At 41.8% G+C, this 21,626-nt stretch overlaps 1 protein-coding gene and 1 long non-coding RNA gene across 5 annotated transcripts in view; both read right to left on the bottom strand.

Moving 5' to 3' along the window:
* LOC121946446 (ERC protein 2) overlaps positions 1-21,626 on the bottom strand; it is a 191,855-nt gene that overhangs the window by 49,834 nt on the left and 120,395 nt on the right. For all 4 annotated transcript variants that reach the window (XM_088082112.1, XM_088082109.1, XM_088082111.1 and 1 more), the window contains one exon: positions 6,808-6,955. In XM_088082112.1, the coding sequence (XP_087938238.1) occupies positions 6,808-6,955 (148 nt within the window). The remainder of the gene's footprint in view (positions 1-6,807; positions 6,956-21,626) is intronic.
* On the bottom strand, positions 10,510-19,636 carry LOC148188715 (uncharacterized). Its single transcript, XR_015777486.1, has 4 exons — positions 19,517-19,636; positions 19,231-19,293; positions 19,032-19,108; positions 10,510-11,000 (listed from the first exon to the last, which is right to left on the bottom strand). It is a non-coding gene; the product is annotated as an uncharacterized LOC148188715 (long non-coding RNA).

Below are 21,626 nucleotides of genomic sequence, written 5' to 3'. Positions count from 1 at the left end.
GAGGGCAGACATGACTGCAGACCAGGAGGTGGGATTGCGTATGAGATGAAGATGATTTGCAGGAAAGACATGCACACATCTCTCATCCAAAATGTTGTGGCTTTTCTTGTTTAAATGAGAGACAGCCATGGCAGGAAGAGACAAAAACGCATGAGTCAGCTGGGGAGATAGGGAGGGAGATGGTGTTACAATAGTCAGCGGCCCGGGGACATCGCTGCTGAGATAAGGAGCTGAGGCCTAATGACTGAGGAAACAAGCCAGTCGGGATCACAGGAGAGGATGTGGATGGTATTAAAGAGGTTAGCAATTAGTTTAAATTGGAGAAGAGCTGCTTAGATAAGGTGAGAACACTGACACTGTTGTGAGAGCAAAAGAGAGAGATAAAGATGAAAAGTGAGGGATGGAGAAGGGCTCAGACAGATACCAGACCAGTGGTTAGTGCAGTTAAAGGGTAGGTTGCAGTGTACAGCCCTCTGTGACCTCAGGTGTTGACACTAGCAGGTGTGACTGGGTGGGGCTCAGTGCAACAGTAACAGAGCTGACACCTGTCATTAAGGCCAGGACAATAACTGTCATATCACATGCAGCTGAGGTAACCACTGTGCTGCTACATGGTAAAAGCTGTAGGTGCTTCCACACAGACTCTATCCAAGTCCTTAAATACAAGATTCAAGATTCTATTTTGTCATTTCACTGCATATCCACAAACACAGAATGAAAAGAAATGCCGTTCCTCACCAGCTCAGTGCAGTGCATTTGAGTTCTGTGCAAATTAAGAAGTCACTAATAAATATACTAAAAACAACATAAATATACTAAAAGCAACCTCAGTGCAATAAAAACAAACAATATCAAATCCCAAAACAAACAGACATTTCAGACAAAAAGTGCACAAGTGTTCCATATCAGCCCATTGAGGGTGGTGAAGGTCTTTAATGATGGAGGTGGCTCTGCTAATGCAGTGCTGTTGGTAGACCTCCATTAGGAAGGGGAGAGGGGCACCAATGATTCTGCTGGCTGTCTTTACTATCCTGTTCAGCTGCTGTTGTTCAGAGGCCTTGCAGCTCCCAAACCAGGAAGTGAGGCAGTAAGTCAGGATGCTTTCGATGGTGCCCCTGAAGGTGGTGAGGAGTGGGTAGACCAGGTTCCTGGGGTGGTGAAGCCACTGCTGGGCTTTTTTGATGATTGCTGTGGTGTTGGTGGTGATGGTCAGGTCGTCAGCTAAGTGAACTCCCAGGAACTTCACATTGCTGACCCTCTCCACAGCAGCACCATCAATGTTTAGTGGCGTGTGATGTTGTTTTTCAGCCCTCCTGAAGTCAGCCACCATCTTTTTTGCCTTGTCCACACCAAGCAAGAGATTGTGGGATCTGCACCATGCTGTAAGCTGTTCCACCTCCATCCTGTAACCAGATTAGTCATTGTCACTGATGAAACCCACCACTGTGGTGTCATCAGCAAATTTAATGATGTGGTTGTAGCTGAGCCTGGCAGTGCAGTCGTGGTTGAGCAGGCAGAACAGCATGGGGCTCAGGACGCAGCCTTGGGGGTGAGCGATGGTTCTGGATGTGCAGCTGACCAGCCTGACTGTCTGCTGACGCTGTGTCAGGAGGTTGAGGACCCAGTTGCAGGTGCCAGTGTCCACCTCCAATAGCCTCAGCTTTTCCATCAGTTGTTGTGGGATGACTGTATTAAATGCTGAGTTGAAGTCTATGAAGAGGATCCCGACGAAGGTGTTCTCTCTCGGTGTGACAGAGTGAGGTGTAGTGTGGTGGAGATATCATCCTCCGTTGATCGATTGGTTCTATAAACGAACTGTAGGGGGTCCAGCTTTGCAGGGAGACAGGACTTAATGTGCTGCATGACCAGCCGCTCATAGCATTTCATTAATATCGGCATGAGAGCCATAGGGTGGGAGTCATTTAGGCAGGCTGGGTTTGGCTTCTTTGGGACAGGAAGGATGGTGGCATCTTTGAGACAGGTAGGCACAACTGCCTAGCTGAGCAAGATGTTAAAAATGTCTGCAAAGACATCTTTCAGTTGCTCTGCACAGTCCTTTAAAACACGTCCAGGGATGTTGTCTGGCCTGGCAGCTTTGCGTGGGTTAATGCTAGCCAAGGACTTTTTCACTCTCACTGTGGACAGTTGGAGCACCTGGTCACTGGATGATGGAGGGAGCATATGTTCCTGAGTGGTGTTGTTAGCCTTAAAACGTGAGATCATCGTGGCATATCCGCAGACTGAAATCCCTGCCACAAATGATGTGAGTCCTTGTCATTTGTGAAGTGGCTGTATAGTTTTTGGGTATACAGCAGCTTTGCCTCCCTGATCCCCCGAGACAGATTTTTCCAGTTATCTCCAGCTCTAAATGCACCATTATGGCTCTTAGCAGTGAACAGATTTCCCCAGTTAGCCACAGTTTGTGATTGGCCTCATGCCTCTTGATTGTTTTGGCCACTGTCACATCATCTATGCATTTGTTAATGTAGCCAACGACAGACTCTGTATATTCCTGTTGGTCAGTGACACTGTCATGTGTTGCTGCCTCTCTGAAGATGTCCCACTGTGTGATTTCAAAACAGTCTTGTAGTGCTGAAGTAGCTTCCTGTGGCCACGTTTTTACGACTCTGACCACTGGCCTGTCCTGTTGTACCCTGGATCTGTATGCTGGTGTAAGCATAACAGTTGAAAACGGAGACACAGCAGTTCCTCTTGTTGCATTGGGAAGCATTTTTTCGGCCTCTGTTTTCGCTGTGCAGGAAGCAGTATGGTGCCCACTTCCTATTCACAAACTCTTACCATTACAGCCAAATGGGGCATTAAAAAACCTTTCTGAAAATATTTTAGGTGAGAAATAAGCACTGTAGTAACATAATCTATATATTCTTTCAGTACTGAGTAACTTTACAGTTTGACTGGATGTCAGTTTAAGTTTAAGAGAGAGGCGGGACACTCTCTTGATCAGCCATATACTCTTTGTGATCAGGGCAGCGGCAGTATGGGTGGTGGGCAAAACGAAAATGCAGAAGTACCCGAAGAGCAGGCAAAATGCCGACAAATGATTGTCATTTGTCATATGTAGGCACTGGTTTGATGGAGGAAGTTTTACCACAATTCATCTAGACATAATACCCCCATTGTTTTGATACAGATCTGGTTGAAAATCAGTCTTGTTAAGTGGTGTCAGCATTGTTAAAAGTATCCTTTTAAAAATGTTGCTTAATTCTCAAAAATAGCTAATGTGTGTTTTGTCCTAGCAGCTAATCTAATAATAACCATATTACTTGTACCTGTTTGTCTAATCACGAACATATTTGGTAGGATAAGAAGCCAAAAGTCCTTGAATGTGTTTCAGTGTGTGTGTGTGTGAGAGAGAGAGAGAGAGAGTGTGTGCACGTAGTTAATATTTAATGACCTGAGACAAAAACACAAATGAACAAAGTGATGAATTGCTCCTGGAAGAATCTGACTGTGCGGTCAGGACAGCCCACATGTGGCCATCCACTTTATTCAAGCACACACATGCAAAAACATACACATCCATTCTCTTCATTCAGACATATTTCTGTGCGCGAAGAAGGTGTGCACATATCAAATGTCAGTGTGGTGGAATATGTGTGTCTTAATTAGTGTTAATTAGGGGCTTTGCAGAGTAAACAGCTAAGTAATGGCCTCCAGGCCTGCTTGTAGTTCAGGCGGTCTGGAACAGACACAGGTGGCAGTTCGGGAAGAGAGGAGAGAAGAGGAGAAGAGAGGAGAGTTCTTCATTGACATCTCTAACCATAACAGATTTGGCCTGCATGATGTGTGTGTGCAGCAAGTGGTCTTTGCCTGTGTATCAAAGTGCAGCTGCTGGTGTAAACATGGCAGTGGTGATCCCGCTGCTGTGCTCACAGCTGCATCCCAAAACCTCAAGCCCAGCCCTCTGTAAATCACAAGCCTGTCCTGATTAGAGCTGAGCTGTATTAACACATACGGACACAGGAGGCTGACAAAAAATGCCTTAAACACACAGGCAGCTGCGGAAAGGCTGCACAATTTTTACAACACTTATACATTCTCCTTTAATCAAGTCTCTGTGTGTGTTTGCATGTGTGCAACCTCACCATGCTATCCCAGTAAAATGGAGGAACGCAGAGACCCTGCTGTAAGCAGGCAGATCGTTTTACATAAGCCGTTCTAAGTGGCGCACCTCTGAGAACACAAAATCCATCTTTTCAGCGTAGCCAGAGGGTGGATGCTCAAGTGCGTCCAAAAAAGACGGGAAAAAAGATAGAGAAAGTCACAGAAAATGGCACACCTCAGCGGATTCCAAATCCATCTTTTCTCAGCTTCAAAGCACCGGTGACGTTCAGCCATCCATCACTAGGATGGGACCACTCAGAGAATTCCCACATGGGGCCGCATTTGTTCTGACTCTCTCTTCAGGAAGTCTAAACACTACACTCTTCGTGTGTGTGTCTGTATCTTTGTATATGTGTGTTTGTCTGTGCTGAAGAAGGGCCATGCCTCAAAGGGACACAAACTGTCTGAGAAAGGAAAGTTTATCTTGGGCCGCCGGCTTTATGCACACACACACACAAGATCTTCCAAAGGAGGGATGTGGGGAGGTCAGACAGGGCACTCCTATCTGTAATCTATCTGCTGTCTACAGATCAGCTTTCTCCTATGAGACTCTGAGTCCCATAATTCTTTGGCATTTCCTAGTCAGTTTCCTTCCGCCATTGACTGTGGAGGACCGAAGGAAGGGGACCTATCCTGATATTTGTGTCAATGGGTCAGGAGACAGAGAGCCGGTGTGTGTCATGTTGAACAACATAACCTCCAGAGAGCTCATTCTGTCGAGTGGAAGGAATGCAAGTAGTGCAAAGACTCCCTAAAGGAACGACTTACCTTACAACCCCTGTACCATTAATATATGACATGGTCCCGGCATTAGGTGGCCATAGCACTGCCTGGTACATAGTTGCACTTAGCAGTAGCATTTACATGGACGTATATGCATGTGTGCTTGAAGACTCCTTGAGAAATCTGGATTGTGTGTATGAGAATGAGCAGACAAAGAAAGCTGATCTACTTTACAGGGTTCCCACATTTTTTTTATAGACAAAGCCTCAAACTTTTCCATAACTTTTCAAGGACCATAATAAAATTTCCATTTTTGAAAAGCATGCACTTCACTGTCAGCAGCACCTGCTGGCCTGGTTATAATACTTTTCTATACACACACATGCAGAGGAGAGTCTCACTTCCCATAACAAACGCTGCCACACTACGTCGCATATATACATAACCTATCTTAAAGGGGAAGGCTTAGTCAGTATTAGTCATGGAAAATGAGAATTGTGTGAGTTTGCCTTTCATATCAAGCAGAAAATAAATTGTTTGAGTTAGTTTGCCTTCTTGACATGGCGCAGCCTTTAATGCAACTATGGCACATTACAATGTCGAATTTGTAATAATATATTATGCTACTCTAAGTCGATGCACATTAGAGCTACATCATGTCTATAGCCAACTTACAGAGTACATTTTCCATTCTGTTAAACTACATGGAATGTCATGCCTTGAAGATTGCTGTAACAATTAATTTTATTACACACAACAAAATTCCATGACTTTTCAGAACTTTCAATGATTTTTACTAATTCCATGATTTTTCCAGGCCTGGAAAATTAGACTGTAAAATTCCATGATTTTTCCAGGTTTTCCATGACTGTGGGAACCCTGATTTTATGTGCCCCCGTCCCTCTTTTCTCACAACCTTCCCTTTCTTCTCTTCTCCCCTCGTCTGCTCCGGGCCCGCAGGCCACTCCGTTGCAATTAGAGCTCATCACATCATCAGGTGGACTGTAACTGCTGGTTACCCAACGGGAAAACATGACGCATCCAATGGCGATAAACAGATAATGGGCTTTCCTTGAAATTCCTTGAATGGAATTGCACCCCCTAGGGACTGTTTAGCATTTACGAGACATGAACAAACATGGGTCCGCACTAAAACACACACCCAGCCACTGCATCTGTTGACTTTTAAATGCACTATGTTTCCCAGCAGCCCCTGTGACTCAGGAGACCATATATGTGGACTCCCTGCTGTTGGCTCATTATCGTTAGCATTGACGTTCGCTCAGTCACTGATGTGGTCTGACCAGACCTTAATGACCCACATACCTTCATCAGCCTCAGGTTATATTGAAAGCCAGGGCAATATGAAATAGGTTTGTGTGTGTGTGTGTGTGTGTGTGTGTGTGTGTGTGTGTGTGTGTGTGTGTGTGTATGTGTCTTTTGTCTGTTTGACCGGAAGATGTGAGACACAAAAGTCCGCCAGTGACTCATCAATGATACCAGCCTATGTCTGTGCCTTGAGCGCAACTAATGACTCTGATTGCAACATGATTGTTAAGAGAAAAGCTTTCCTCATGTGTTTATGCCCCTGGATTTGGAATCACAGCTCCTGCTTGAATGGCTTGGCTTATGATGAGTGAATGCAGTAAGTGTGGTTTGAGGCGGGGGAGTCTACTCTGTTAACTACCAGGAATTATTAACCTCTATCTGTTCCTGGTTATAAAGTTCAAAAGTCTGCCCATGAGGCTGTTTAAGTGCAGGCAAGGCTTCATAATCTGCAGCAGGTTTGAATTTGTAGTCCTGCTTTGATTCACGTGTCCTAAACGGTGACCGCAAGGCCAGGCTCCATTTGATTCATGTGCAGGCCAGTCAACCTCCGGAGACCAGGATTGCTGTAAATTTAATTCATCATTTATATGCATGTATAAAGATCTTGGTGGTCCCGTGTGGTGGATGTACCTGCTGTTTGAGCTGGTGCATGAGCCTGTCTTTCTCCCTCTTCAGAGCCATGACTTCCTCCTGGGCTTTTTTCCTTTTGGAGGAAGATAACTCCAGCAGAGCAATGTTAGCATCCTTCTCACTGATGGCTGCCAGCAAAGCCTGCTGCCTGAAGAGATGAGAGCGAGAGATGTGGAAAGAAAGGTGCAAAATGTAAGAAGGAATGTCATCAGAAATAATAATTGACAATACTTTAAATATGGATGTTGCTGCAGAGAAGTTACAAATTCTAAAACATGGATGTTTCACATACTGCATCCTTAACCAAACAGCAGAGAAAATCAATACAATCAGCAGATTCAAGGAGACCCAAGATAAGTGTCACTATTCAGTATGCGACCAAATGTCTCGCCTTCTTTTTTAAGTTATGAGGCTGAATGATGGCCAGAAGTGTTTTTGCACAACACTATGATGTCGCAGTGAAGGTGAACTTTGACCTTTTGCATATAAAATTGCATCACTTCATCATTTTATCCTATTAAACTTTTGTATTCAATTTGTCATAAGCAGCATTATAATTCTTGAATTATGGCCGAAAACATGTTTTTTGAGTTCACAGTGACTTTTGACCTTTGACAACCTGATTCTAATCAGTTCACCCTTGAGTCCAAATGGATGTTTGTGCCAAATCTGAAGAAATTCCCTCAAAGCTTACTTGAGGTATCGTGCATCAGAGTAAGATTAATGTGATGTCCCAATGACAATGACCGTTAAAATCAAATCAGCTCACTGTCGAGTCCAAGTGCACGTTTGTGCCAAATTTGAAGAAATTCCCTCAAAATATTCTTGGTATATCAGATTAACAAGAATAAAATGGATGAAGTAACAGTGACCTTGACCTTTGACCACTAAAATTAAATCAGTTCATCACTGAGTTCAAGTTGACATTTGTGTCAAATCTGAGGCAATTCCCTCAAGGCCTTCATGAGATATTACATTCACAAGAATGGGACGGACAGACGTACAATCCAAAAACATAATGCCTCTGGCTTTATCTGTGGCCTACAGAGGAATAAAAAGTTAAAATTAAATTATGTCAAAAAACAGACAGGTGGACAGCACATAGACAGATACACAGTACCCACATCTGCAGCTGTGGGCTCTTGTACGTATGCAGATATCACAGTAAACTTAGTCATTCCAGAGCTCCTTAAACTCAGACAGAGATTCCACAGAAAAGAGGCAGACATCTTTGAAGTGGTCTGCTAAGTGCTGCATTAGTGGTACCTCAGCGTGACTCATAGACATGTAATAGCGTAATAGAGTCTAATAGATGAGACTGAGGAGGATATGACATCTTCCCTCTGCCACTGCTGGTTACCACATTGTGTTTGTGTCTGCCACTGTGTGCACGAATGGGGGTGGCAACAAATGACTGTCTACAGGTGCAGAGAAAACATACCACAAAGCGTCATCATACACGCACAATCAGACGTACAAATGTACACCCACAGGGACTCAAGGGATGCTTTGCGTAACCCTGTGCGAGAAGTTTTTGGATGATGACTGTCTTCGTCATCAAGCAGGATGTTGTAAATCAAGTGTTGTGATAAGCAAACGGTCTATCCACCCACTCTTGTAAATACAAGCAGAAGCACAAACATATTCCCATAGATAGCCAGACACATACACACCTCCCGTGCTACGGCTTTTGACCAAATGCACACTGTAAAAACATGAAAAAGAACAGGAGACCATGGGTGAAAAAAGAGAACACACATTCATGTGTACAGCAGACTGAAACTCAATGTATGTATGGTTCTTTGTCTCTACAGTTAGCCTCAGTTCATCTGACTGACCATTGCAAGACTCTCAATCTGTATACCTAACTAGTGTGTAGGCACTAAAGGTTTTTTAAGTTGTATAAACATAACGTGGCTGAACTCCAGACTCTTAAATCGCATTTGAAATTAGGAGGGCATTAAACCGGCATGGTAAGGTAATGTTTGGGTTTGTGTGAGGTGAGGGGCAGAGGAAGAGGAGGGAGGGAGGGATTCAAAATACACTTTGGACTCAATTAAAAATTGACCTGCATTGGAGTGTTTTTATTCCATGATTTAAGTCCCTGTAGAAATAACTCAATTGCGAAAATAAACATGCTCAGCTTAGAATAAAGTCCTGCTGGCCTGGGACTCCACATTTGGTGTTTTCAGTACAATTATCTGCACGCTGCATCTGGATTCTCCCATTCAAGACCATTAATAGGCCTCTGTGTGTTTGTGTGTGCTTGTGTGTTGTGCATGTATTTGCGCGTGCACGCATGTGGGTTCTGACATGGATCGGAGCAGCTAATCACACCATTAATCACACAGCAGGACTGAAGTGACACTTTTCGTCTCCCCACACCTCCACTGTTATTCCTTTTAATGCTCACTGTAATGGGAATGCACACATAGATGCAGACCTACACTGGACTTTTAGCACAGCAAGCGCTTTAGACCGCAGGACTATTCTGCCTAACCTGGCTATTAACAATGCAAAAAAAAAAGGCAAAAAAAAAAAAAAAATCCCATCAAGAAATCCATAAATCAAACAACTGTGCGACTGATTTTTAAATCTCTTTTTATACAATTCCATTTTATATCCATGACCGAACAAACCCAGTGAAGGATTTTGTATTTCAAAGCATGGCACAGTGGCGATCTGACTTCCATTCCTTTATCTTTGGCTGTGTCAAATAGAGAGAAGAGGTGATGCACAGAGACATATATGGGCAAGGAATGCGGCACAACGTGTCATAAACAGTGTGTCAGATTAACAGCTTGAGGCTACTTGCACAATAGCCAACTATATAGCACATCTACAGAGCCGCATCCCAACAGTCTCATAGTCACACTTTTCCTCATCTCCTGTAGCATTAACTGAATGCAAACCCAGCTTAAGATTTTTTTTCTACTTTGGTCAGTATGTGACTGTTAACACACACAAAACAACTGCTCATTAAGCTGAAAAGCATACCCTTAAGACTGGGAAAACATTTATAGAATACTTTGACAATCTAAGTGAGTGATGCATTAAGTGCAGGGCCAACTTAGTGAAAGAAAAGAGTGCGGTGAAAGGTTAGGGGGCATTAACCCCCATCCCAGTTTTAAAGGGGAGGTTTATCTAATCTGTGAACTGATCTGAAAAAGCCAAACAGACATTTATCTCTTGATGACCACCACTGGGTCACTCTTTAAAGGACTGTTACACTCCCATTAATCAAGTTGCCTCTACTGAATTAACTGATGAAAGACATGGTTTTGGTGTTTGATTACTTATGAAAAAAGACTTGATGATGTGATACTTTGCTGATTCCGGAAAAACAAAAGTGACCTTGACCTTTGAACACAAAATTCTAATCAGCTTATCATTGAGTCCAAGTGAATGCTTATGTCATATTTGAATAAAATCCCTCAAGGTGTTCTTGAGATTTTGTATTCACAAGAATGAGATGAATGCAAGGTCACTGTGACCTTTGACCACCAAAATCTAATCAGTCCATCCTTGAGTCTACTTGAATGTTATTACCAAATTTGAAGAAATTCCCTCAAAACTTTCTTGAGATATTGCATTCACAAGAATGGGCCGGACATACGGATGTATGGCAACCTGTAAACATAATGCCTCAGGCTATTAGCGCAGAGTCATAATAAAACCCACAAAAAATGTTTGTGTATTTTCACTTTATTGGTCTCTCTTTGATAAACAGATTTCCACAACAAAGAGCAAATCCTGAATCTGATGTGACACACTCATAAGAGGACACCACATGAAAAAAAAAGTAAGAGACACCTCAAATAAGACTTTGTTCTTGCATGAGGCCCATTGTCTATGGCATTTCAGCAATTTTAGACCTCAAATCAAAAGGAATTACTTTATATTGTCATTTTTTGACCAGAACATGTGCTGTTGACTGTGAGGACACAACTGTCACAAACATCACACCTGTATTCCCAAGAACAAGTACAGACTGCCTGCCTGAAAACTACTGATTAACCTAGAGACAGTTCTGAGCCCAACTAAATTAAATCCCCAAAAAACCAAAGTGTCTGTTATGCTTCAGTGCAAGCTAAATCACTTCCAGGCTCTGAATTAACAAAGCCGATTACAGAGCTGTCTCCGTGTGGGTGCTCTCTGAGTGGTACAGCAGGGTTCTGCTGAGTGATGTCTTCCTAAAACAATAAAAAAGGGGGCATTATTATGATTAGCCACCCTGTAAACTTTGTCTCCCACATCCTCAATCTCTGTGTGTGTGTGTGTGTGTGTGTGTGTGCATGCGTGTGTGTGTGCGCGCACTGATTAGTATTACTTACAGTCTTTGAACCTGAATCACACTGGAGCATTTAATCACATCTAATTTGAGTGTATATTTGGCCTCAGTTGTAGGACACACTTACACACACTTGCAATATACATGACTCTAGCAGACAGGATTCATCCATCAGACACATACCCCACCCCCCACCCACCCACACACACTCACACACACACATACACACACACACACACAAACACACACACACACACCAGCAGACAAATGCTTGTAGTGTATCTGCCTGCTGATCTTGAGTGGGTGAACCCTCTCTTTTTCCTCCCCTCTTGTCTCACTCCCTGCTTAAGTTAGACTTGGCGTGTCCTGGAAAAACAAAGGATTATCTTCATTTCCTCCCGATTGAAAGGGCGACAATGAAATGGTTTTTCATGACAAACTTGTGATTAGTCTTCATAAAAGTCAGACCCCATGCCCTAAGAAGTCATGAGGCACTTCAATAAAAAGACAAATAAATCCCCTAGCTGGATCTCCAGTGTAAAATACCAGGCATTTTATTTTTTTAATATTCTATGAGATAACAGTATTTGAGCTGACAAGGTAAATATGACGCTAACAAAACAATTGCATTTATATATATCTAACATTCCTTATATTTACTTTTAGTATTATAGAGAGAGCATGCAAAGCCCTGCAGAGAGGCACAGACTGACATCTTATTTATAAGGGGTGAAATTCTCAGCTCGACTACAACATATGATTCCAATTGAACCTTCATGGTCCCTTGGACATATTGAGACATTTGGATCTACAGAGGTGGGAGATGGATGGCTAAAGTACATGACCATGCGATGAGAGGTGAGAGGGAAAGGAGGGGGGGCGAGGTCAGCAGAGACGATATGGAAAGAAAAACTGGAATGCAAAAAGTGGAACAAGAGAGGGGTAGGTGACATGAGGCAGAAGGAGATAATTCAGGACAAAGGAATGAAAAATGAGGAGAGAGGATTTTGATGAAGATGTCTTTGAGGTGGGGCTGCTGTCGAAGGACTGTGATGTCACAGGGCAGATGGGACAATGGCAGGTCAGACATATTTCTGTGTGACGAGGGGTTAAGACGGGGTCAAGAGTGAGCATAAACACACGTGTACATTTGTACGAAACTAATTCAAAGAAAGCGGATGTATACTGTGGCTGGGAAGGAGGAGAAAAAGCTTGGCAGAACCGCTGAAAAAAAGGAAAGAGATGGCAAAAGATGAAGGCAATAGAAAAGAGGAAAGTATGTGCTTGACAAAAGTGACTGCCACCTGTGCTGCATGTGAGAAAAGAGGGAAAGAGAAAAGGAAAAGAAGAAAGAAGCAAAGGTAAAGATTTAAGAGTCCCAGCCCACCCTAAATCAGCTCAGCGCACTCCATGTTGTTATTCCTAGGCGTCATGGTTGAGGGATATGTGTTTATAATTTGTGTTATGACTTACTTGAAATTATGAGTGCGGAGAGTCAGTGGGACAGAAACAGATGCGTCCGTGTGATGCCCGAGGGAGCCATCAATACTGTCTGCCCCTTAAGTGCAGTGTGTGCATGTGTGCGTGCATTTGCCTGTCCGTGCACACATTTGCACTTTCATGTCCTCATGTGCATGTGTGATGTATTTTGTTAGCGAGAACATGGGGAGCCCACTAATATCTGTTCCCAGAACATCCATTAGGAGGTCCTCTGGTTTGTGATCATGCCCTTCCACCACTTAACTGTCCGGCTCTGCAGAAACATTCCACGTGCATTTTATAGTTGTTCCTTGATTGTGAGTGTGTGAAGGTGCGGCACAAGGCCGGGGGCCCCCCGACTAAGCAGTACTAGAGGCCTGTGGTGAGAGCAAGCAGAGGACATGAGAATGGGGCATGGTTGAGTGACACTATTATTTATGGACTTGGAGCACTGTGTTATTTACAACTGAGGAGGCAGGGAAAATATCTATTTCCAACAAAACGCACACGCTCTGGCTTCATTTGTTAAGCTTACTGCAAAGCCAGTTAAGATGGTAAATCTGTGTTTCAACTCTAAAATCTGGGGCAAATGTATTTTTGTGAGGTCCAAGTTTTAGCTACCTTAGGCAGGATTAGCTCCATGCTAATTTCATTTAAGCCTTTATTGATCTTAATCAATAAGATGGGTTTTAACTGTACCCATTGCAATTAAAACTTGCTTGTCTGTCTGGTTTGAATATTCTTGTCAACTCCAATATTCCCCTGCCTTTACATTACATGCTAATCCTGAGCTTCCAGCATGAATGCTAAACTTTACATGCTAACCTTGAGCTGTGCTTCCCAAGAAAAATCCATGACAGCAGATGGTTCTCCCAGAACTGGGCCAGGTTGTGTGTGTTTTCACTTCACTAATAAAATATACAACCCACTTACTCCGCTCACCCCCACTCCCACACTAGTGCTCCAACCAGTGGGGGTGGGGGGTGAGGATGTGGGGGGCTGGTCTAATTGAAAGAGTATGTATCAGTTTTACAGCAACAAGAGGGGAAAATACGAGGGGACAAAAATCAACAAATCTGCCAAAACTAGCCAAATGTTTAGAGTGGGAGCAGGGACGAGGAGAGATGGTTGACTGCTCCCAGAGATGAGCAGGACCAGACGGCCACCGCTGCATTCCAGCCGGAGAGAGGGAGAGACAGATAGAAAGACCCAGACACAGGAACACAGAGGGAGACCAGGTGGCTCTGTGTGTGTGTGTGTGTGTGTGTGTGTGTGTGTGTGTGTATGTGTGTGTGTGTGAGAGAGAGAGAGAGAGAATGCAGACAAATGAGATGAAGGCATTATAAGTTTTCCTCAAACCTAAGACTTGACAAGGCAAAGACAATATCCAAAATATATAGATAAGTAATAATAGTAAAAATATAAGATAAATTTAATGTTTTGATGGAACAGTTCAATATTTTGGACAATAAAATCATTTGTTTTCTTTCCAAAAGTTCTTTCCAAGATCATGATTAATCTCACGGTTCAGGGTATTCTCTAAAATGTTGAACTATTCCTTTATTAACCCCTGAAACCTGGATCAATCTCAGTCTTGTGGGCTGCATAGATTATTATTTGAATCTTTGAAACGTGAGGAAAATTGTTTTTTTTTAAAACCATAGGGAAAAAGGCAATGACCAAATGGGCGAGAAATGTCCCACAAATTGCAAAAGAAGTTAGTAAAAAGTGACAAGAAAATCAATTCCAAAATGTTTTATAAAAGAATGGAGGATATTTAAAAAATATCATAGAAAGAAAAAGAATCTCGAAAACTATATTTATAATTGTAATCATTTATTTTAAAAATTATCTTACAGAAAAAATGTCATAAATAAATAAAACTATTTCACCTTTAGGTCATTTTTGTGTTTGTGCTTATTTTCAGGTGATTTTCTTGTAACTTTTTAACTCATTCTTTGCTCATTTTTGGGCCCTGTATCATGAAGTAGCTTGTTGCCTTTTCCCAGTGTTTTTGAAAGAAATCAAACTAATTTGCTCATGTTTAAAAGGGTTAAACACAGGCTTGGGCTGCAGACAGTCTGACAGAAGGACTGGTGGCAGTTAGTGTCCTCTCTCATTGCCTGCTCCATTGCATCACCTTCTGAGGATCAGCTAGGGGTCGGGTGGATTCCTGTTGTTGTAAAAACAGGATAGATAAATAAACAAGGCCCAGTGGGATGTCAGTGATGATCATGATGTCAGCGGCAGCTCTTTCCTATTTTGGGTGACCTTGGGTGTCTCCATGTGTGCCCGTGTTTGCTTGAGTGTGTGTTTTGGCGGATTTTTTTTCATATGCAGCCTCGGCCTTTCACATCAATGACAAACACAATCCATATCAGATAGGTCAAAGCCGCTGTCGATCACTAGAGCTGTCTGGCACAAGGCCCGCCTACATGGCTTAAACCAATAAGGTGAGTTGTGGCCAGGAACCTCCTGGGATCCCACCAATTGCAGAGCAGGGGTTTCCATTCTCTTAAAGTTTGTTTTCTGACTTTATTGTTGCTCAGCTGACTGACAGTGTCTCCCAGAGGCACGAGAAACAACACAGCAGGCTGTACTGTACCACACACATGTAGCACTCCTCTGCCTCACAGTCAGAGGCAAGTACAGGCACAGGCACACGCACACACACACGCAAACAAATTCAGCAGCTGGGTTGTTTAAAGTTCCCTGTCATCTGAGAGAGAGGTAAGGGTCACAGAATGAGTAACACTGCCTCAGTCACACTACTGTAAGAACACACACACACACAAAGGAGAGAGGGAGGAACATACACACATGTGCAGCGTGTTAAGAAAGAGCACTAAGGCTTCAGTATAAACATTGATGAGTTATGCCTCCCCTCCCCCATGCCCCCAATTTTTTTCAAACATCAAAAGATGAAACTACATAATTTGTGGCACAGGAGAGGGTGTTTCATTGAGGTCAGATTAGATGACAAATAGAGTCAACATTCATGCACATATGCCAAAGGTGGGACAAAGTCATTGTTTTACAAGTCACCAGTAAGTCTCAAGCCCTTGCACTCAAGTTCCTAAGAGAAGTCCCAAGTTCAAACTTTAGGTTTTCTGTCCTAAACACGTTATAATGCTACCTTAACCAAGTATAATGCCATTTTAACAATTAAATAATAATACACAAAATTTACAAAAATAATTTTCATTTGTAAAAGTGTGTATTTGTTAAAAAAAAAGTTGTGTCGTCTACTTCAGAAGTAGACAACACAACTTTCAACAAACTTTCAACAAACAAAAAGTAGTACTTCTGTAATATCAGCCCAGATGTTTTGCATGTTTTCATTTGTTTTTTGTCTAGTACCGCACAGTTTTTGTACTCAAATTGAAATTATCTTTGGTAGTGATTTTCACAAGTGTTAAATTACATAATGTTAGTTTTTCACGGTTCTTGCTGCAACTTGACTGGCTGCTGTCAGATTGGGTCAAATAAAGTGAATCTTTAGAAATAATTGTTGACTTGCTGGGAGTGAGTAGTTAGTAGTAATGTTAGCTGTTTCAGGAAATTAAGGTAAATTTATTGATTCTTGGCTTCTGAAATAACATACTTTTTAATCTATTGCTTTGGGGAAAAGGTATCAAGTTTTTTTCAAGTCAATATATTATATATTATATATTTCTTTTTACTTCTCCACCCTTCTTAAAGCCTGAGTATTTAATCTAAAGTGAAAAAAACAAACCCGCACATCAAATAAGTTCAATTAATCAATTATTGTAAGTTTATTCCTATCTACATAATGTATGGATTTTTCTGTATTCAAATTCAAATTCAAATCAGCTTTATTAGCATGAATTTTTTTTGTTACATTGTTGCCAAGGCAAATGATTATTATTTTTATTAGAGCATTATTATTATTTATGTTTACAAGTATGTAACCTCTGGATAAGGTGAAGGCGCTGTTTGTGCGCATGGTGCCCAGTGGAGAGAAGGCAGCTGACAGCAGATACTGTCATTGACCTCAGCCTCAGCTCAGCATTACCACAGCCTCAGTGTCGTGGATGAATGGAACCTGCAAACGCCTCACTTAAATGATACAGGACACTATACTCTATGCACTTTGCCACTAAAATTCAAACTCATCATTATTGTTGATAAGTTTGAATAATCTTTTAAGCACATAACACACTTAAAAGTGATAAAAGTTAAGATTCTGCATCACTTTTTCACTTCAGTTTTCTATGTGGCCCCTGGCCCGCTCTCTGGTTCTCCACTCACAAGCTCCACTCACTTGTAAGAGCAACTTCCGGGTTACAACAAATCACACATATTAAATATCCAAATCAAGTTCAGCCCGTGGCCTGTTTTTTTCATGTCCTATTATTGATCTGATCATAAAATCAAAAGTATGAAAAACAAACCGTTATTTGCTTTTTGGTATCCAATTTATTAATGAATAGTGAAATGACAAATTGTTTATTAATTTTCCAATTTGGGATTTCAAACTGAATATCAAAAGAATGAATGATAGACGGATTAAGCATGATTCATTCTCTCTGTCTTTTCCTTTTTTCTGCAATGCAGTGAGAGGAGCTACACTAAAGACTATGCTCTCAGCTGTCAGTAATGTAAACTGAAAACAGCAGGAGGACGCCTTCTGCGTTGCATCATTTGAAATAGGGGTCCTCTGCATTGTCTTGCATGTTCCACTGTGTTAAAATAACCTTCTGTCAAACACAGTTCATCACAGGCTCAGAGGAAGGCCACCTCAGTGTGCTGCCTTTTTCTCTCTCCATCCTCATTCCATTACTCCCTCTTTCCTCCCTTTCTTTTGCTAATCAAAGAGAGGAGCCACTCATCCCAGGGGAGAATGCCATCACCTCCGCCTTGGACTTGGACCTCTCTATTATTCGCCTTCTCTCTCCCTCTATCATTCTCTATTTGGCTCCGCCATGCCCTTTACTCACTCCGGAGTGGGGCTAAATATTAAGTTCAAGGAGGTTATGCAAACACGTTGAAACAGCCATCCTTGGCCTAAGTATTACCCTGAACCCTTCAATTACCCGCCTTGCTTTCCTCTCTCCCCATTCCTCTTGCCTTTTCCTGTCCTCTGTACGGGTTCTCTCACTCCGGTCATCTAACTGCAGCCTGGAAATACAGCGCACACTCATGACGTGGGGCCAAAAAGCCTTAAAATATCAGGGGCAGAGAGTACAACATGGTGGCGCGCTATTACACATGCACACACACAAGCGTGCACCCAAAATACACAAGTGCACACAAACCGATGAAAGACGGGTCCAGAAAACAGTGGGAGCAAGTACCCCTGGTGTATTTTCTCTGTGTTCCAAATGTAGGGCCTGGCGGTGGACCACAGCTGAACCACAGCCGACATGCGGTGGAATGGGAGGCCACCACACTCACTTCCCTTAAAGGAGCCATAGACACACACACACAGGCGATCACAGAATAACACACACACACTCAGACACACATATACACACATGTTCAACAATTTCCTGGATAGCACTGTCATGACGATGGGAGTCCATGTTTAAAAAGTGGTTTGAGGTAAAGGGACAGATCTGTATGGGCTGTTTCCCACAATGCTTTGCCAGACAATTACACAACCCAATTAATGTGGTTACTACAGCACAGCTAGGACTTTACTTTGTGAGAGCCAAGGGTGCGTGTGAGCGCGCGTGAGAGAGACGATATGTGCACGCTCTTTTGGCCTATGTTTCTCTTAGAATTATAGCTTTCCTTGGAGCTTGGACCGGTCGATTTCCCGTCAGTGTGTAAAGGACACACAAGGTCATACTAACATTCACCCCACACTCCATCAGCCAATCCCAGTTATTTCCAATCACAGCCACATGAGCTTAAGTATTATAAAAGCTGCATAACCTGAGAACTACAATACCCACAATGTGTTTTGTGTCTTCCCAACAGAGAGTTCCATTTCTCTCACATAATGAAACCTGAACCAGAACCAAATGTTGGAAGAAACATTTTTAAGGAATTTGAAAATGTTTCTTAATTATATAGCGGTAAAACATGTTTGTTTTTTTTCAGTTACTGTAACATATATCCAAAATAACAACTTGCATATAAAAATATGTATTAGATATTCTGTGATCAGGGGCGTAGTCATCATTTCAGAAGTGAGGGGGAGAGATTGTTCAGGAATAAGCCTTTTATTGAGTGATTTATCATCCTCTCACATTCAATCGCGCCTCTCCTTAGTGGCTAAAGAACCAAAAAACCACAAACAGCCACAGTATGGCACCCGGAGACCAACTCAAGTTCTTTAAAATTATAAAAATCATATACTATCAAAATCAAAAGTTTGAGCTGCCAAGCTCTGGTTTAGTTGACACAGAATGACCCTCAAGCATCTACAATTTCCCTGTAATAAATTATAACTTAACTTTCACCATTAGCTATAATCTCTCCTCACCTGTGAAGCCTCTCCCCAACTGCCAGTGCTGCAGCCCGGTCTCTGTCCTGACTGTTGCATGCTGCCCTCTCCCTGCTCTGTATATTGCAATAATACAGATAAAAAATAAGAAGAATAGTAACTGTGAAACAGCTGTGAAAATGAATCTCAAAGTCAGTTTTATGTTATAGTTTCTCTGCCAATTATAATCTCTCCTCACCTGTGAAGTCCCTGCATGACCATCAGTGTTGCCTTCTGGTCCACCTTCTCCTCCCTGCTCTTTCTATTGTAGCATTAAAGATTAAATCAAAATAAGTGCAAAGCAACAGTGAGCATTAAGTCTGCGCAGAAATTAAGGAGTCGGTCTCTTCCTAGCATGAAGCTAACTAGCCAGCCATAGGTAACAATAACGTTAGCATTCTTGTTCACAGAGCTATATTGGCATCTAATTAATTTGACATCATTTAGCTAACGTTATCAACAGGCAACAGCATTACTCAACTTACACGGTTTGCTCTGAGAAGGAGTGCAAGGTTTTCTGCCTGTTGCTGGTTGGTTTGCTGCACATTGTTTGTGGTACTTTAGCGAAAACCTGCCGGCGCACGTCTCAACTGTGTCACGTGATCACAGGACGGCGCTGTACGGCGTCTATTCATGGTGCGTTTCAAGAGCGCTCGGAAAAACGAGGTACGACCATGGATGTATTATAAGGAAGTCGGGTATGACATGTTACAAATGAATTGAACGGCTGTAAAAAAAAAAAAGTACGGGGGACATGTTCCACAAGCACCCCGTGTCCAATACACGCCTGTCTATAATACACCCTTTCACAGACTCAGATGTAAACAATGGGGGAAGATCGATTTGGTGTTTATTCCCATTTACTGTGTTGTCAACCAAAATGGGATTTTTTTTTATTTAAACCAGTATGAATATTACTTGTATGTATGACACTCACTATAAGGCATCCGGCCTACAGACAAAATACCTCTTTATCCTCTTGAATAAATATCCACAACTTGGATTAATTTTTATGAAAAACTGTCTTAATTATTTTGATCAGTTGGCCCTAACAGACTCAATGAATACCAAATATCGAGTAATGGATACATGTTTGGACTTTATGACAGGTTCAGAGGTCGGGAGTCAGCACTATTTTCATCACTACAGAATATCATGTCAGAATATCTGAATTAATTATACTTTAGTGCTCATTGTTTCTGTAAAATGAAAAGAGCAATTAAATTGTGGAGAATCTAACCAAGCTAATGATGTATAGCATATCCATACTGACAAAAGTTTAAACATTTATATTTGCATACACCATCTAAGCAGCTTACTAAAATTAGCTCCAGCAGGTAGCTGATAGCCTTTAGGGCTTTTAGAGGTTTTATACATCCAAAGATGTTCTATAAAAATGAACTGTTTGTGTATATGAAATAGTCTGATGAAAGCCTGTAAACTTTTGTTTTGATCAGAGGCGCCTGTGTGACATTTCTAGAGATTCTTATCAGTGAAAGAAATAATATCACAATGTAAAAATACATTACTTGTAAAAGTCCTGAATTTGAATTTGAATTAATTTAGTATTATGTACTAAAGTATCAAAGATGAAAGTTCTTGTGCAGAGTGGCCCAGTATTACATTATTATGTTATGAATTTTATTTTCTTGGCTGTATATTTTTAAGTGATGCATTGCTGTATAGGCAGCATTTTAATATTGTTGTTTGAGGTGGAGCTAATTCTAATGAATTCCTTTTGGATGGGTTAATATATGACAAAGCATCTGCATGATCATGAGGCGATTATTAATTGGGCATGTAAAATCTTAATCTGCAAAGTAATTTGTAACTATAGCTGTCAAATAAAAGAGGAGTTGAAAGTTTAATAACTTAAGAAGTCTGAGTATTCTTAAGTACAGTGCTTAAGTAAATGTACTTACCACCTGCATGTACAAAGCTGCATGTACCCCCACACACACACACACACACATCTGCTAATAATTAGAAATCCTCTGATTCCAAGCTTGGTTAATTTGGTTTTCTTTTAATGAAGGATGGTAAAATGTAAGTCGAACCAAAAAAGACTCAAACTGCTCTGTTTTGTGTCGAAGCAGCAAGAACCACATGCTTTCTTTATAGTCTACTACACAAACACACTCTGACCACATACTAACTTATACAGACTTCATTAGCCCAGCTTTAAAGTGCTTTAAAGTGTGTGTGTGTGTGTGTGTGTGTGGAGGGGGGGTATATTCAAAGCAAGAAATTATGCAAGACAGACAGAGACGCAGACACAGTGAGACAGACACAAAGTCTCTCTCATATATACACACACACACGCAAACACACACAGTGGTCTTGGTGAGGGTGCTGATTAGAGGAGCTGTTGCCAGGTCTGGACAGGTCTGCTGTATATTTAAACAGATCAGTGAGGATCATGGGATCAAAGAGTAACATGATTACTACCTGGCCCTCTGATAAAAAACCTCAATATTATTTCCCTGTCAATACACACATGAACACACACATTTGGGACCAAACACACATATCCACATTTAGATAAACTTTGGTCTCAGCATTTAAAGGCACACAACAAGTTGTACCAGCACACAG

This window comes from Plectropomus leopardus, chromosome 9 (genome assembly GCF_026936395.1).
Source record: "Plectropomus leopardus strain MGB_pleo_1.0 chromosome 9, ASM2693639v1, whole genome shotgun sequence".
Lineage (NCBI taxonomy): Eukaryota > Metazoa > Chordata > Actinopteri > Perciformes > Serranidae > Plectropomus > Plectropomus leopardus.
The sequence above is the reverse complement of the archived record's forward strand: the minus strand, read 5'-3'. Positions and strand labels throughout refer to the sequence as shown.